Raw genomic sequence first — 18,604 nt, 5'->3', positions numbered from 1 at the left:
GAAAGCAAGATATTATACAATATCCATGATAGTGATTTTCTTTGTTATGTCATGTGCTGGGCATAAAGCTGGGTGGACCATGTTTAAAAAAAATTTCTTTTCTAAATGCTCGTACTTGATTACAGGTTTTTCCCCTACTTCACTGGTCTGAAATCTGTAAATTCAAATTATAATTTCGTAGTAAGGTATTCATTCAATCCAACTACAATTTTATAGTAATTGTCTACTATTTGCCCATTATTCAAATCTACATGCTCGTCAATAAATAGCAAGTCATGCACATTTTGCCTGAATTAGTACACTTCATATTTGTCTGTTTTTTTAATTGAGAAAGGTCAGAAAATACAGTCTCTTTTTTCTCAAAAGAAAAGAGCAAATTGAAATGGATGCCAAGTTGTCCTTTACATTGACTGCTTTTGAACTACCATCAAGAAAGTGAAATAATTTAACTATACATTTATTTCACATGATGTTCTTTTGAGCCCTACAAGAGTGATACTTGTCCCCCTTTTTTATCTTTTTAGTTTTATTGTTATTAAACAGGTAGTACACGTTTGATACTTGTGAATATGCTTCTTAACTTGGTAAACAAAATATTTTTCATATTTTTGAAACTTTAATTTTTAAGTGAACATTTTTAAGGGTTCATACATCATCCCCAATTTGATTATGAGAAAATCTTTCTAAAGTCCAGATATTTACATCTTCTGTTTCCTATTTTCCACAAAACCACATTTCATTGAAAAAATTAAAAGCGTATTTTGAGAAATGTAAAAAAAAAAGCTGTTTCTTGTTGCTTTTTGATCCGTACTGCACTCAAAATGATTGTTTAATCATTTTAGTGCACAAGGGGGTCAGTGTAGCCTATTACTTCTGTGTACCCCCCGGTCTCTAAGTCTTGGGAGGGACCTGGGGTAAAAGAAGAGAGGGCAACTATCTACACTGTCATTTGGGACATATATGGGATAATAGAGGCTTGATCTATAGATTGTATATACACAAATATCTTTTGCCAGTATTTTCTCCCTTTGGTGTGTTGGTTGGTTGTGGGTTTTTTTGTTTGGTTGGTTTTTTTTGTTTGGGTTTTTTTTCATTTGGTTGGCTTTTTTTTGTTTGTTTTTATGTTGGTTTGTTTGTTTGTGGGGTTTTTTTTGGTTTGGTTTTGTTTTTTATCCCATATATTCCCTTAAACAATATGTTATGTCAGTAAGAAAATTAGAGAAATAATTTATGTTTTTAATGAGGCATTAATTGTCTATGCGATGATCTAGTGTCTGTGCTCAGTAAAAACTACGAGAGAGCACATTTTGAACAAAATGAAAAGCTAAAGTATAATTAGTAGATATGGATGTGCTCATCTTCCAAAGTCCTTGCTTTTGTTTTTCTAGCAAGTAGATCAAGACACGGGTGACTGTAAAACATCAATATTTTATAAAACTCTTTTTTTCTTCTTCCAAAAATTCTGCCAAATTGTACTTAAGTCTTCTGAGGAAAAAGCCTGTAAGAGTTCTTTACTATAAATACATTTTTGTGATTTTAAGAAGAATGGGGTATTTGTAATGGATTGAACCAGAGCTTCTCTGCTCTGTGTTATCTTTATAATGTTTGCCATAAAGTGCTTCCAGGCGACATCTTGACTTCTGTAATTTTTTTCTTCCTTTTTGTTGGTGCCTGGAACAGATTATTGTGGGTTATAACATTTTAAAACATTTAAGTAATCCATTTGAAAGCAGGAAAAAGAGCACACCATTGATACGAAATTGCACTGACTTTCCAGAAAAGATTTTATCACAGAACTTCCAGTTTCTTACTCTAGGGAGAAGGTTGCATACTTTGATTTCTGAAATAAAATTTATTTTTAAAGCATTGTCCTTTTCAGTGAGATTTTATCTTATGGCAGAATTTTACTTCCAGAAAAAAATGAGAGTATTGGTGTGTTAAGCACATTTTAAAGTTAAACCTAAATTAAAATCAACTATTCAAAAGAATTGTTCTATATTTTAATTGCTGTGCATCTTTTCTTGTTAGTAGATATATTTGTTCTGGGCCCAGGGGGGGAAATAATTTCTTTTTTTATTTTTCACTCACAGGTTCAGTTATAACACAGAGTAACCACTGAAACAGTTCACAGGGAGCTTGACACTTGGTAATTGGGAAGTTGTGGTGCTTCATTAGTTGTAGAAAGCATGAACTGCCCTGACTCGAAGTTGCTAACTGTAATTTAGAGCACAGATTTCCAAGCTGTGGTCTGTGGACTCGTCACAATCCAAAAGTCAAATTAAGTATTTTACAGTGGTTTTGTTATTATATATAATAGCTAAAAAGATTAATTTAGAAATACTGTGAGTATTAATTTCATAGTTAGATTTTACAGTGTTTGAGAGACATGCTGAGATTTGTAATGCTCTTTTGGTCCCAAATATTTCCCTAGTTTTGAGACAGGTCATGTTTTTCAACACCTCTTTATATTTCTCCCCATTACTACAGTGAGTACTGAAACATCTATCATACGAGTTCCGCAAAGATGAATAATGACAATACAGGCTCTCTACGTGCATAGGTGGACTTTTCATATCATTTTGTTTTACTATGAAAATTAAATCTAATTTGCTATTTTACTATTAAAATAAATGTAATATGCAAAGCCCCATTTGTCAGCAGAGCACTTGTTAACCACTCAGCAATGGGAGGCACAGGGAATAACACTTGCTTTTTCTACCACAGACCAACTGTGGACAAGTTGTCTCCCTTCTCCAGGCTTTCATTTCAGGAAGGGTCGTAAAGTGGAAAAAAAATGATGGTATAAAATGTGTTAACATCTGATAAGAAAGTGTGTTATTTGAGAATTGGATATAATTATTTAACACACAAAGATCTCATTCATACAATTGTGATTTGGATTTTTAAAACAATGAAAAATGGTCTTGACCTTTTGGAGAATGTAAAAAGAATAATATTATTTCTCTAAAAATTAGCATAAAGCATTCATCCGTATTTCTATTTTGTATCTTGTGGATTAGTTTAAATTGTCTTGTGGTTTTAATCTAGATTTAAAATAGCTAGGGATTTCCACATTTGGTTAACACTTACAATGTATATACAGTGAAATGATATTTTGACTTCCTGCTCTCCTCATCACTTTTTCACCCTGTCCTCATGGGAAAAGACTGAAAATTTGTCTCTCTTTACTTTGTTTAATTCCATTTGTGTTTGGTATATTGTTGAGATGAACTTTTTCCTCGAGCAGAAATGACTGATCATAGTCCAGTCTGCACAGTCTACAATGACACTTGTTTCATTCATATCCTGAAAAACCGAAACCCTTTGTGAGTGAGGAAATGGAACATATTGTGTTGTAGAACTGGAATAAATTATATTTTTCTTCCTTTGCTGGTCATAAGGATTTATAAAATGAATTTATGTTTAAGACACTTAAGTGTTCGAGTCTGGTGTATTCTGATTAGTATACAGTGGTACTGAAAAGATTTCTTGCCAGAGCTTTGTATTGGGATAAATCTGCTGATTTTCAGCAGTTAGAATGTGTTTACAATAGTATAAGAAAAAAAGTGTATTGTTTTCATAGAATCATAGAATCTTTTAGGTTGGAAAAGACCTTTAGGACTATGAAGTTGAACCATAAACCTAACACTACCATGTCCACCACTAAGCCATGTCCCTAAGAACCTCATCTACGTGTCTTGTAAACACCCCTCGAGGGCCAGTGACACAATGGCTTCCCTGGGCAGCCTGTTCCAGTGCTTGATGATCCTTTTCCATGAAGAAATTTTTGCTCCAAAAGATGCTTACTTTTTTGCATGAATAGCTGCCTGGACACTACTTAAATTGACTTTTTTATGAACTGTAACTAGGGCTTATTTTTGGAGTAGGGCTTGTATTTCGAGCGTCCTCAAAAATCCTGAAAAGTCATGCTAGGGCTTATTTTCAGGGAAACAGAGTATGTAAAACCCTTGGACACAGCCCTGAATAAACTTCTGTGAGGAGGATTGGACTAGTTATCTCCATATGTCACCACCTACCTCACCTGTTCTGTTATTCATGGAGTGGCAGTAGTATAGTGGTGGTACCTTCTTTTTTTGCCTCTTTTATTTTATTTTATTTTATTCCTCCCTTCTGTCCTGCAATACAATAATTTTCCAGGTGTGAGTATGAATTTATTAAGGCAAACATTGGTTACGGATTTCTTACTGCATATATTATAGTGTATTTAAAGAAACGTTAACGATAGTTGCCATTTTTAAGGGGGAAAATTTAGGATATTTTTTGTTTTCCACAAGTTATTAAAACAATTTTAATCTCAGCTTAAGAACATGATTCAGAAGGTTCATGCTTAAAAAAAAGAACACTTTGAATCAAGGCAGAGTGACCTCCCATGGAGCAGGAAGACTTTAGCATCTGTGAAATTCGTTCCCTGAGGATTTCATGTTATTCTTGATTTATGGTGGCATCACTGAGGACAGAGTTTGTCTTTATGTGAGAAGAATCGGACTTTTCATTTGGCAAAATGTTTGACATTGTGAATTCTGCTGTCTGACAGGCCTTACCATTTAAGAACTCATGGTGTAAACAAGCTACTTCCATTTGCAGGTAAACACAGTTGCTCTTAAAAAGGTCTTGCCTTGTTTAGATCTTACCTCAGTGCAGCAGTGAACCTGACTGATGCCTTTGGATGTTGCTTTCCACCGTAGTAGTTGAGATACATCTGTAGTGAAGACCGTTAAGCATTTATATGTTTTAAATAAGCACGGAATAATGAATTATGAAATATCTTCCTGGTTTTAAAATTTTAATGATTCTAAGCATCATTGAAGCTTATGTCAGACACCAGATACAGAGCTCCGACAGCGATCTGTCAGTTGATATATCATTTTAGAATGTGATCATTTCTCATTTTTAAGTATTTTAAATCGCATAATCAGGATTTCTTTCTGTGCATTTCTTGAACATCACAAGATTCCCCAGTTCTTGGTTAAGCTTAGTTTTCAGTATTTCCAGCAGTAAAACTTCTGTTCCTTCCGAGATGGTTACAGAGGGGTTTAGCTCATGTTTTCCTTCTAATTTATTCTAAATGTTCCTTTTCTAAATTTTATCTCTTTACTTGTCGCTATGTGCTTTTGAGTAATTAAATGGTATTATGTAATATTTCTCTTCTTGTTTATGCTTTTCCAGTATCTGCAGACATCATCAGGGCAGTGCGGCTGAGAGTAGGGGATCTTGTTATTTGTCTTTCTTTACAACAAGGAGTGCTACCCTGGAGTAAATTGGATTCTTAAAATATCCAGAGTCTACTTTTTCAGCTGTTCTTTCTGTGAGGATGTAAAAAAATCTGTATGCTTTCTCTTTATGTAATTTGGCAATTGAATTTGTTAGTACTATTCTGTAGTGGGCTTAGTGCAAGTTTAAGTTTACACCACCCTGTATTAGGGAGAAGCTGCATTTGCTGGTGTCTGTGTAGACCTTGCTTGATTATAGAGCATGTGGACAGCGCAAACCGAAGTCTGTGATATCGCTTAAATCAACATTTCTGGTTTCCTCTTCACGTTGAGGACAACTAATTCTCCCAAAGACCATCTCAGTACACGCGCTGGAGTTTGCCTTGGTCTTGCCCAGAGTGGGCGACCTGCTCGGTGGAGCTGTAACCTCCTCCCAGCAATTGGAGTTAAGGAGCCCTGGAGCCTCATTTGACGGTGTAAAGTGCAGGCAGGTTATTTAGAAGTTGCCACACAAGCTTTTTAAAACCGCTGTTGGGTAATTACCGATGTACCAAACAGCACAAGACAATCTGACGCTCCAAGAATTGCTTCTTGCAAAATGCTAGTGTTTTCTTCCAAGTTTAGCCACTGAAAGTCTTGGCAGAAAAAATTTGGAAAATAACCCTAATTTTTGTAATTTCTGTTATTAAAATTGCTGTAGGTTTTGAATGCTTGTTTTTATTTTAACTTAAATGTGATTTTTCTGAACTTTAAAGAAAAAGCTAACACAGCTACAACTTGGGGTTTGACTTAATACCTCTTATACTTGCACTGGTAAAGAACTATATTCAGTGTGACACACGAAACCTATGCAAACTTGCATTCGTTAGTCCAAGCAGATAAATGTATCAAATATGAACTCTAATTGGAATTAAGATTATCTTTTCTTTTTAAATGGGCTTTGGTGGAAGTTCCCTGACAAGCAGCTAAACATATAAATAGCAATAAAAATTCCAGTGCTTTTTCAGCTAGCGCTGGTAGAACATGCTGGTTAGTTAACACAACTTAGTGCTTTAAATTGTTCTTTTTTTAATTAAGCTAAGGCAATAAGCAAGCAAGATTATTTAATTTTTAAATTAATGTGCCTTTACTAAGTCCACTGACAGTATTAGGAAGGAACAATGTCTACAAAACAACAATCTATCACATCATCTCTCTCTGATGTATCTTAACATAAAATAGAAATAATTTTGAGACCTCATTGTTTATACCTCTTTCCCCTATTGCAATCGTCCTTTTACTTTGGGCAATTTCTTCCTCCCAGATGTTGTTCTTTTTTCCTCTTCCACTCTCCATACAATGTGTCCTCCTGTGCATGTCTAATCAATTTGCTGGTCTGGCACCAGTCACCTCTTTCCTTGCAGACTCTACTTCTGCCTCATTTGTTCAGCAAGAGCTGTGGCAAACAAGGTGGAGAGAGGAGAGCTAGCTTTAGCTTTTGAGATGTTGAAAAAGGTACTACCCTTACCCTACCTTCTCTGGGACATCTCTTGCAATGACAGGCTCATTCCCATGCTCATCAGAAAGAAAACTGTAGTTTCCCAGCTTTCTGTCATCCAAGGGACCAGATCTCAGTATTTTTATCTTCACGCTCAACCTCTTACAGCAGCAAGCTGAATTCCTTCAATGTATTGTATTACTGATTTCCCGAAGTTTTTTATTGATTTTTAGTGATTCACAGTGCTTGTCCTTCTGGTATTTGAATTGCTGGAGGTTTTCTGGATGTTCTTGTGCTCAGTACTATAAAACCAATTTTCTTTGTCACCACCTGCCTGTCAGGTCTCAGATAATTGATATATTTATGAGGACATTTGCTTATAGTATGGAAACATCTCTGAGAATTTATATGCTGCGTATTCCAAATGTATTCCGGCCAAACAGCTGACAGAAAAGAAATTTACTGTGTATACAGTATTACAATACTGGGAGACGTGAGCCCAGATATTATCCAGTCCAAATATATCTAATAGTTGATTTGTCCTCTGTGATTTCATGGGATCCTTGCCTGGTTTTAGATTTGTAACAGTGAATTAGGTGGTTCTGAATGTGGTGAGCGATTACATCTTGATCATATTCTGCTTGGTTGGTCAGATAAAAATGCAGGGTTAGAATCAGCTTGCTGTTACGGAGACCCAGGTTCCGATGTCATCAAGTTGTTGTCTACATATGAATTAAGTCCAGTCTCTAGGTTCCCATTATGTGCTGGCTGAACACCTTCCAAGCTTTCTTTTCAGTCTCCTCAGTATATTTTTGTGTATGTTTCTTCATGTACAAATACTCGCCTTCACAGAGACACCTAGTCTGTGTCTGATACCTCAACACAGGTCCTAAGTTAGGAATAGCCTAATCTGGTTGCCTCAGGCTCAGTCATTAAGTGCTGGAGAGCCTCAATCCTCACGTGCACAGACACACAAGAAAACTGGTCTCTTGAACAAGCCCCACGTCCCTCGGTCTCCCCAGCAGGGGCTGTGGACCTCCTGGTCCCTCCAGTTGCCAACTCACAGATCCTCTGTTCTCTCCAGTATCCAACCCAGATTTATTGCCAGACCTCTTATCCTGTGGGCTACACTCCCACGTACACAGTGTGCACCCACACAGGTCCCTCCTGTTGCATGGACCCCTGTGACCCACAGTCCCAGTCCAACAGGCAGGAGAAAATAAATACCCCTTTGCTGAGGACGGATGAGGTATGTGCTTGCCCTGTGCGAGGTCTTCAGATGAGTAAAAACCCCTCAAGTCTGGAGGTCCCATTTCTGCTGCTGCAAATCGTAGAATCATTTCTGTGGGAAAAGACCTTTAAGTTCATCAAGTCCAACTATTAACCTAACGCTGTTCAGTCCACCTCTGAACCACGTCCCTAAGAACCTCGTCTATGCGCCTTTCAAACCCCTCCAGGGATGGCGACTCCACCACTGCCCTGGGCAGCCTGTTCCAATGCCCGACAACCCTTTCCGGGAAGAAATTTTTTTCCTAAATTCCAATCTGAACCTTCTCTGGAGCAACTTGAGGCCATTTCATCTCATCCTATCACTTGTTACTTGGGAAAACAGACCAACCCCCTCCATGCTTCAGGCTCCTTCCAGGCAGTTCAGAGATCAGAAGGTCTCCCCTCAGCTCCTGTTCTCCAGCTGAACCCCCAGCTCCCTCAGCCTCTCCCATCACACTTGTGCTCCAGCCCCTCACCAGCTCTGTTCCCTTCTCTCAACTCGCTCCAGCACCTCAAGGCCTTTCTTGTTGTGAGGGACCCAAAACTGATCCCAGGATTTGAGGTTTGGCCTCCCCAGTGCCCAGCACAGCGGAATGATCGCTGCCCTGGGCCTGCTGGCCACACTCTTCCTGATACAAGCCAGGATGCTGTTGGCCTTTTTGGCCACCTGGGCACACGCTGGCTCATGTTCAGCCACCGACACCCCCAGGTCCTTTTCCGCCAGGCATCTTTCCAGCCGCTCTTCCCCGGGCCTGTAGGGCTGCCTGGGGTTGTTGTGACCCAAGCGCAGGACCCGGCACTTGGCCTTGTTAAACCTCATACATGAATCTTTCATGTAGAAACAGAGAAGGAAAAGTATTAAGGATTTATAGAGAAAAAAAAAAAAAACAAACAAAAACCCAACATATTTCCACCAGTTTACCTCACTGCTTTTATACTTTTCCCAGGCTAGATTCATCAAATTTATTCAAGGTGGTAAATTCCACATGAGTTGGGGCAGCTTTGTTATGGTATGAACTCAATAGAAGCCCCAGTAAGGGAAACTATTTATTCTAGCTGAGCGCACTCCCAGCCCCCCCGGTCACACTTCCTTTCTGGCCAGGGCAGCTTTTCCAGGCTGTGGAGGGTGGGAGATCTCAGCAGCTTTCTGTCTCCACAGCCCACTCTCCTGGTGGTCTGGCCACCTGGAGAGCTCTCCATCGGGCTTTTTGAAGCAAGTCTTGTGCTGTGCCTGGCCCCGGTACCTTTCACAGGCATGTAAAACCCCAAGAAATGGAGCAAAGAAAGGGCTTTATCTATTTCTGTAGCTGCCCAAGATTTTGAGGTTCTTACCAATGTAGGTCCCTACACCATGAGTAGCTGTTGTACCTCGGCGTGTGCCAAGTATGTGCGTGTGTGTTTGCACACCGTGTGCCATGATACTTCACGTAGACATTTAGCGGCTTGGATATTTACCTCTTTTGATGAGTCTGGAAACATCATTAAAGGAACTTAATTAAATTAGAAATAGAAGCTAAAAATAAACAATAAAAGCACTGCAGCAGTCTTTACTTTCTCCGCGCTACTATTTTAGTTCTCCTGTGAAAATCCGTGTAAGTTGATCACCCCCTTGTAAAAATGTTTCCATAAAACAGACAAACCTTTGAAATTGGATCTTCTAAGAAGGCTTTGTTATTGTACGATATGTCTAATGGGTAGATGTTCCCGGTGTAAGGACATTCTTCCATATCGTTTTACTGGTTTAATGCACTGCTAGTGTTATATTTTGATATATTTTCTCTTCAGTTTTTACCTGTGGGGAAACAGCTCTTTTCTGTTTTCAACAGAATTTTTATGTGTTTCATAGGAAGACTTATTTATACTTCTAGGAATAGAAGTTGCTTTAAAAGACTCTCTAATGAACCGTTAAAAGCAAAGCACACGTGAAATGAAGTTTGTAAGTTATATTAAAACATCAAGTTCAGTTTCAGGGGTTTTTTTAGGGTTTTCTTTTGGTTCTTAACCTACCTCATATTATGCAACTTGGCAAAAATCTGAGTTTCCTGACTATTAGTTTAGTGTTTATTCTGCTATGGAGAAGTACAATGGCAAAAGTGAAGAAAAAAATAGAAGAGTTTATTGCATTAACTGCTTCTGCATTTGTACTTATTACCTCTGGTAGCAGAAAGGGGTAAAAAAATGTTGTATTTGGAGTCTTAAAGAGTATTATCCTATAAGGACATTAGAATCAAGGAACATATCAAATGCTATACAAATACAATTTTCAAGGATTGAAGCTTTACATTTTCTTTAGTGTTTAAAAAATCCCATTTCCATTGCAAAGGAAAAGGAAGCGGCTGTGGGTAGGTGTGGTGGTTTTTGCTTTTTGCTGAAACCACCGTGCCAGTATCTAGTTTTCTGTGTGTGGGAAAGAAGTTGGCAGAAGTTACATGGGAAAGCAGTGAAGGCAAACTGAGATAGAAATAGTTTTTGAAGGTAGAAAGAGTGCAAGGGAGGAAGAAAGTAGGTGCCTCTGGGACTAGATTTTCTACATGACAAAGTAGCGCGGTTGATTTTGCATCTCTCTTCTCCACGTTTCAGCATCACCTCTGATGTATCCTTTTGCATCAGGATGGAGCAAAAAGATTTGATATTTGTCTCCACTCAGATCAACATGCCGCATCTGGCTTGTGTCTCTTCTGCTTCCTGTGCCATTTAGGGAGCTGATAGTTACTTGTGAGAGAGATTTCTAGACAGACAGAGCCGACATCTCAGCACAGAGGCAGCATCCTGCCTCAAAAATGGAGTTTTGTTCTTGCAGTGTGTTGTTTTTGGAAAAGAAAATCAAAAAACTTTCATTTGTATATATGGGATACTTGGCAATACAACTATGAACAAAATACATTTATGTTCAAGGCAATAATGCTGGCAACTGGGTGTTTATGACTCTCTTATGTAGTTGTTTTATTTCGCATTCTAAGTCTTAGAAAGAAAAAATATTTGTAAATATTTAAAGGTGACTAAGTAAGAATGAACAGCATATTATGGTTGTAAGAACTGAATTCTGTTTGGTTTTATATACCTTGTGTGATTAGAAAAATAAAAGTAAATTTTCTGTTTAATTTACGTATGCACCTTACTTTAAAAACAAACAAACAAACCAACCGAAAAATTTCAGTTTTATCCCATATGAGCACTTGTTTTGAATCTGTGATGTTTTTAATATCACCTTACATTCCAGTGTAATATGGTAATAAATATTTCTAGTTTTATATGTGTTTCGTATCTAATATCCAGGTATTTGCAGTTTATAAAATACTTAATATGATCTGGATTGTTTGCTGTGCTGTGCTTATAGTCCTAGGAAACATCTGACATTATAATTCATGTACCTGTGCACTCCTGCATGAGAGAGAAAAAATTGAGTTGTGCTGATTTTCGAGATGTTGTACAACACATTATAAAACATGACCATCTCTCTCAGATGTCAATAGTCTCAACAAGAGAGGCAAATGATAGGGAACAAATAGAGAGTATAATTTCCTCATGCTATGACTAGTATAGTACAGTGGGTTATGCTCAGATGTTGCCTGAGCAGTTCTTCTTGTGCTCTTTCAAGTATCAAGCTGAAATTAAATCATTAGAATTTCAAATGCTATTTGAAGAACACTGAATATAATTTCATTATTAGAGAACGGAGGAAAAAACCTACTGTATAACTCTTTCATTGTTTATAGATAAAATATTGCTTTATTAGAGCACAGAAGAATGTTTTTGTAAGGAAATAATTGAAATATTCACCAATAAAATTTTAAATCTTGCTTATAAATAAATTTTCACTGTTTTTATGAGAAAGTAGTTTTATATCTAGCCTGTGCTATTTCATGTACAGTGAATATGTTTTACTATACCATTTTTCGTATTTTAAAAACTCAGGTGTAGGAGGAGAGATAATATTTTTTTAGAAATTCCCTGAGGAAATATTTGAAAACATGGTGAGTTGACTTCCACTATGATGATGTAAGACTGGAATAGCATTTTTTTTATTTTGATATGCATGTAACGATAGGATATTTTCTGTGAGCTGATGTTGGGCCCCATTGAAACCCTTTTGGAGCAAACAGTTTAAAGTTTCAAACATAGTATAGCCAAAAGTCAAATACAGAGGGACCACAAGTAAAGCAACTGGTAAACTTTTAAAATAGTAACTTTGATTTCATGAGTGCCTTGATTTCATGAAATGGACAATTTTATTTCAAAAATATTCTCCCTAATATTGTGCAGGTGATGTAGGAAATCAGATGAGCAAATTTCTCAAAGCAATTTATCCCTGACTCTGGCTGATTTTTATTTGCCGCCGTTCTGGGAAATGAAGGGTTTGTGCTGTGGTGTGGATATGTGAAGCAATTGATGTGGCAAGAGGAGTATCCCATTTGTAAGACCTCTCTTACATCTTCTTTATCCCATCAGAGTCATGTTTCTCTGCTCCTTCATGCACAGGTAGCAGGACAAGATTTTACGTATACGATGAGAATGCTTGAGTCAGTTCTTGACCATTTTAATCACAACGTGGAAAAAAAAGGTGCCTATCTTTTTATGTAAATAAGAGAACTGAAATGAAAGGAAGCAAAGGATTTCGATGTTCACGAATCCTCTAGCAATTACACAAATGTCCGAGCAAATAGGCAAAACCAGTATTACTTATTTATAGCATCCTTCTTGAATGAGTGGTATGGTTGATACATTAAGAAAATGTTTCAAAGTTGTGTGTAGCACAGAGAAGTTTGTGGAGGGTTTCAATACATACACGTGTATATAACCAGGAACCATAGCTAGAATCCTTGAATACCCCATTTCTGTTATGTGGGACCAATCTGAAAATGTAGGTTTTCGAAGCAAAGAACAGACAGTAGTCAGCTAAAACAAACAGCATATTTTTGCACTTTATGTGGTGAAGGAGACCGCATAAAATAAGAGAACTTTTGCTTTCTCTAGACTGCAGGTCAACTACCCAGATGAAGGTAGACCTTAGACTCACTGAGCTGGACTGATGGGGGGTGGACTTTGCAACCTACAGTCATTTTGGACACTAAAGGACGTTCCCTGGGTCTTCAATAACTTCTCCGAAGGAGTGCAGCAACCAACAAGTAAATCTGTCAGCCCCACCTGGATCTCGTAGACATTTCAAATTAAGTGCCCCTGTACTCTGCCTGGCTCTGGAGCTAAAACCCACCATCCCAAATTCAGATGAACATTTTGATAGGGCTTGTAGGACATTGGATGGGAAAAGCTCTGGCTCTGCAGTGGGTCAGAGGTGCTACAGCCTGAAGGTCTGGAATTCAGATCTTCTACAGCATCTACAGCCTCTTTTAATAGGTTGGTGGTGGCCACTGCCTATCGCAGATCAAAGGCTCAATCCCAGGTTTAGCTGAATACCAGCAGTTAAGTCAGGTGTAGAGACCAACTCCTGGCATTAAAGACAAAGCCATGCAAAAAGCCTGTGGTCACAATTTCTCATTTAATGACACCTATTGGAGTGGCTTTGCCTTTTGTTTGCGATATTATGTGAAGACTATAATCTCTTTATGATCTCTTGTCATTTAATCTTGCAAGGTAGAGTTTGAGAGCTTCTTATATATTACTATGTATAAAAATGTTTACCTTTAGTTCATAGTAGTTCCTTCCATAACTTAGATTTGAGATAAAATACCTGTTAGCATTTTACATTTTAGAATACTTATTTGGTAATTTTGTAAGCAAAAGGGGCTGCAAATACAGAATTACTCCTAGCGGTGCACATGCTACTCTTGTTTCAAATGTTCCTATGAACTGAATTTTCCTCTGTTTCCTCGATTTTTTCAGTTTTTCCCACCGTGTGCATTGGGATACATTCTTGCAGCTCTTTTGTCCCTTTAACCAGATTACTTTGGTTTATGTTCCTTGCAACACACCGAGTGTTTCTGTACATACAGGTGTATTAAGCTTGTTGTTGTTATTCATATTGTTTTCCTTTTAATTTTCTGGAGACCACCTACTTTTTTTTTTAAACTAATTTTCATAACCTTGCAATAAACCTCTTTCTTTCAGGTTTTCCTTAGGAGATGCACGCAGGCCACTGCATGAAACTGCAATACTGGTGGAAGACATCGTCCACACCCAACTGATAAACTTGGTAAGAAAATAGCTTATAAAATAATCTTCACTCTCAAACTCCTGAGAACAGCGTGAAATTTTCATGATGAAATGACTAATAACAGATTGTTCTGGTTTTAGAAATAAATAAAACACAGAAACTGAGCGTGACGTTCTGTGCTCAATAATCTGTAGAAGCTCCTGTTAGGCTTGCAAATAGAGTGTTTGCACTTTGCTTATGGTTATATACTGTACTTGTGTGGTATCTGCAACGTTACCTAACCTTGGGAGTAAAGCCAATTTCTTTTTTTATTAAAAACTTCAAGTTGGTACGAAGAAAAAACTGGATAGTCATCTGAAGACCTCATTGCAAACTTTTTTCTGTTCTAGTATTTGTATTAATGCATTATTTGCTTTATATATATGTTCTGTTATTCTTACTATTTGATGTTTTGATTTCTGTCAAAAAATAATACTGAAATATTGAATATTTTTCCTTATTGAAAGCCGGTGAAAATGTTGTATTAATGAGGCTGTTTTGAATCCTATCTGTCAGAGGCAGTTTTAAATTTGAACCTCTCCATAGTTTTTAACTAAAGTTCAACAACACCTCTTTAAAAATCAACTCCAGTATTTTACACCATGACACGAATCTACCACCTGACATTTCGTATTAAGGTATATTTTTGTATGTCACCTGTAGCTTGGGAAGTATAACAAACTTTTTTTTTCATATTATCGTGATTCTTCAAATGAAATTACCAGCATGTGTGGGTGTGCATATTAAATGTAACTAATGTATATAAATTATACTAATACATACTGTGACTAATATTTACATACGACAAGTTGCTGGATCAACTAGAGCTTTGAGCTGCAAGTTCCTTGGTCTTTTCTCTATAATGAGCCCTTTCAGCAATCAGAAACAGTTTAAAGTTTCAAGCTAGGTTCTGTTAATATATTAACTAGAATTAAAAACTTTGGTAAGCTGAGAAAATTCAGAACGGGGCAGACCACATAGTATATATGTATGTATATATAAAATAGAAATATATGCTACATATATAAAATGTATCATTTATATATTTAGATATAATTTGTATATTTTAACGTATAATATTTTAATACAAATATAATATAAATAAAGCCTCCCCTGCCCACTGTTTGCCTGCAGACAGGTGCTTTCCTTCAGCTTTGCACTTAATCCAGCAACCGTTCAGTGGCTTCCTCATCGCAGCAAACACTTCGGGGTCCCTTCCAGCTCCAGGTAGTTTCTTTCTGCTCATACCTCGGTGCTGTATCCCTGTTTCTGCAACCTCCCGGAGTCTTTTTGATGGGGCTTGTTTGCTTATTAAGCTCCTCTCAGTCTGTCCCGAATGTTCCCTGTGGCTCCTTGGGAGGGGACAACCTCTCTCCCCTCTCCACAGCTTAAACATGCTGCTCCAGGTATACATTCGTAATTCTTGCTCTAGCTCTTATCTGCTACAAAAGAACATTTTCTTTTTGTTAATGACCCCGTTAATTTACGCGAACCAATGGTTGCAGCTTCGCGTGTCCTTTAGCAATAAAGTGGTGACGAGTCTGTGCTTTTATATCCTGCCGAGGCTTAGCTGAGCTGAGCTTTACAGCAAAACAGGGCTTTTGAGAAAACGTGTGGTCTTTGCACTTCAATCACAGCCGGGCACTTACTTGGGGAATGACCGTGACCCGGGGTTAACCCTGCGTGGGGTGTAGGAACATGTAGGATTTCCTGACAGAAGGAAGAATGGGAACCGAACGGCAGATAAACAGCTTTTCTAACCTTTCCCCTCTGAGCCCAAGACGGCACTTCATTTCTGAGGAAGTGAAAGTATCTTTAATAGCTCATTGCTTTGACCTCTGACATTCACATGCCGGAACTCTTAAATCAGGAGCTTTTTACGTGCTCCAGGCTTCTGATAGGGTTTTTTGCACGTTTGTCATCCTTTATAACTGCACATCCTTATTGAGCTATTACTATATAATAGCTTTAGATGGAGGTGTTTAGGTGGGATTTATATCCAGTACTAGAAAAAAGCTATTTTTATAATTGAAGCTGACTGCAGATGTAAATTTATTGCTTACTACCTGGATTTTGTCGCATTACTCATGTTAATGGACTACACAGTTCTCATTATGTAATTTAATGATTTCTTCTCAAAATTCCTGTCCATTTTGCCATCTCTAATATGTATAAGGCTAAACTGTAGGAATTACTTTTATGCCTGCAGTACGGCTGGCACGTTGCATACATCTTTCATGGTAAACATTCGTTAAGAACAGCACATACTTGTGGATTAAGTCCAGGTTTGAACTTCTGAATTAAAAAAATCAGTTGCCAGTGTAATTACCATTGATTGGTTGACTAGTGATATCTCAGAGGTTTATAGTTCCACCTTCATATTTTCAAAGTTGATCTCTGTTAGGTCAGAGTCTCGTTTGGACAGATTTATGATATATGGTCACTTCTTCAAACCACTGTATAGTTCATGAAGTCTGGCTGCTATAGCTGATGAGTGCACTAATAACTCAAATTCTTGAAAAGCAGACTTTTTAAAAGTCTGTGTCACATTTTATGGTCTTTTTTTGGTGTATTTTGAACAATATGTTCACTGCTTTACATTAAGTGAAATTCTGCTAAAGGTACATACCAACATGTAGAGGGAAATGAGCATTTTCAGAGGATGATTCACATCATCCTAAAATTAGTTTCTGAGTTAGATGAGATGATTCTCTTGAGGAATTTAGGTCCTCGGCTGGCTAATAAAAGGATCCTTTGGTGGTTTGCTGGGGTTTGAATATCTAGGAGATAGATAGAGGTAAAAGTGGAGAGGTAAATTCCATCCAGTTTGGGTCAGAATGCTGGCACGAGTTTGATTTTTTTTTTTTTTGCATATATTGTAATTATAATAAATGTTTTGTTACTTGCATATCAAACAATATAAAACAAAACACTCTAGAATGAGAGTTCTGTACAATATTTGTTCAAGCATAGAGTATTTGAAGAGCACAATGAATTTAAGTTTTAATTTGAAATCTAATTCACCTCTGACTGATAGTGTTTGTTTAGTAACTGATCTTTATGTTTTTATAGATGCCTTAATGTTACCCTTAAAACTATATTTTTTTAATGTATGCTAAGACTAGAGGTTCCAGTTAAGGCTATATTGTTCTTCACAGTTAAGTACAAGTAGTGGATGTCTGTTACAAGGAAAGTTGCGCCTACAAAAAAGGTTCAACAGGGAATGCAAAAATATGTTAATCAGTTTATTTTCCATTTGAAGTGGAACAAGGCCTCTTTTAGTTCATTCTTTCTTCATATCCAGTACAATTTGCATGTGCAGTGAGAAGATTTTGAAGCATCTTTTATTAATATAATAATCTATTAATATCTACTAAGATACTTAGAAAGAGAACTCAAAGAACCTCCTTTAGGACAAATCAGTATTATTCAGCACTTTATCACAAAAAAAAGAAGCTGTAATGAAAAGACATGGAATAGGAATTTTTCTTGGTTATTAAAATCATAGAATCATTTTGGTTGGAAGAGACCCTCAAGATCATCAAGTCCAACCATAACCTAATTCTGGCACTAAACCATGTCCCTAAGAAGTGAAAAGGATCCAATGAGAAGCAAGACCTCAAACTTCAGTGATCTACATTTTGTTTCTGAGATACCGAATGGCCTCTGGGAAGAGAGTAGATTTGTTTTTCCGTCATGAAAAGACGTTTTAGCAGTAGCACAGAGTTCAGGAAGGGCATATGAAAAATTACACATACGCACACCAAAAATACAAATGTGCTTATAAACAGCAGAGCTCAAAAGTTCCTATATATAATAATAATAATACTTTAATAATAATACTATATATTATAATAATAATACTTTACCTACTGATAAGCAACCTTCCCTGTCCATGAAAGCCTGGCTGCTCAGAGGGGCGGCTACAGCACGTCACGACAGCCTTGACCTACATCCTTTAAATATTTTCTCCACTGGGATTCTTTGTGAACGGTGATAAGTCATTGCGGCGACAGACATGAATGATAGAATTCATGTTAATAGAGTTGTGGTTTACTCCCTGTCAGCTAATGTGTGTGCGCTAGAAGATGGGCTCTGATCTCTTCGATTGATGTCAAATGATTTAAGTCAAACCCACTTGGTTGGCTTTTTTAGAATGCAGTAGTGTCAACTTGAAGGAACCTGGACTGCCCAAAATCATATTGTACGTGATATCTGTAGGGATTTTTTTGATCACTTGCTTTTATCTTCCTATAGAATTTAATTTCATACAATTTGTACTGCTGCCTAATATTTACTAACAATCCATTCTTGTTTCCTTTGTAGGAGCTTGATTTGGGTCTTGTGTTACTTAAATGCATATATGAACACCTCACGTATACACATAGATTTTTTTTTTCTGGTTTATTACTATTAAACGTTAGTTGTCTCTTGCACAGAAAATACACTTAATTCAGAATCTCAACCAAAGCACAG

General features: G+C 37.2%; 1 protein-coding gene across 1 annotated transcript in view; it reads left to right on the top strand.

Annotated features, from left to right (window-relative positions):
• The window catches only part of SUPT3H (SPT3 homolog, SAGA and STAGA complex component), a 280,232-nt gene that overhangs the window by 124,527 nt on the left and 137,101 nt on the right, over window positions 1-18,604 (top strand). Inside the window, 1 exon segment of the mRNA XM_065630707.1 lies at window positions 14,044-14,128. Within this exon segment, the coding sequence (XP_065486779.1) occupies window positions 14,044-14,128 (85 nt within the window).

The sequence above is a fragment of the Caloenas nicobarica genome, chromosome 3, assembly GCF_036013445.1.
Source record: "Caloenas nicobarica isolate bCalNic1 chromosome 3, bCalNic1.hap1, whole genome shotgun sequence".
Classification (NCBI taxonomy): Eukaryota; Metazoa; Chordata; class Aves; order Columbiformes; family Columbidae; genus Caloenas; species Caloenas nicobarica.
This window is presented reverse-complemented; position numbering and strand designations above follow the sequence as displayed.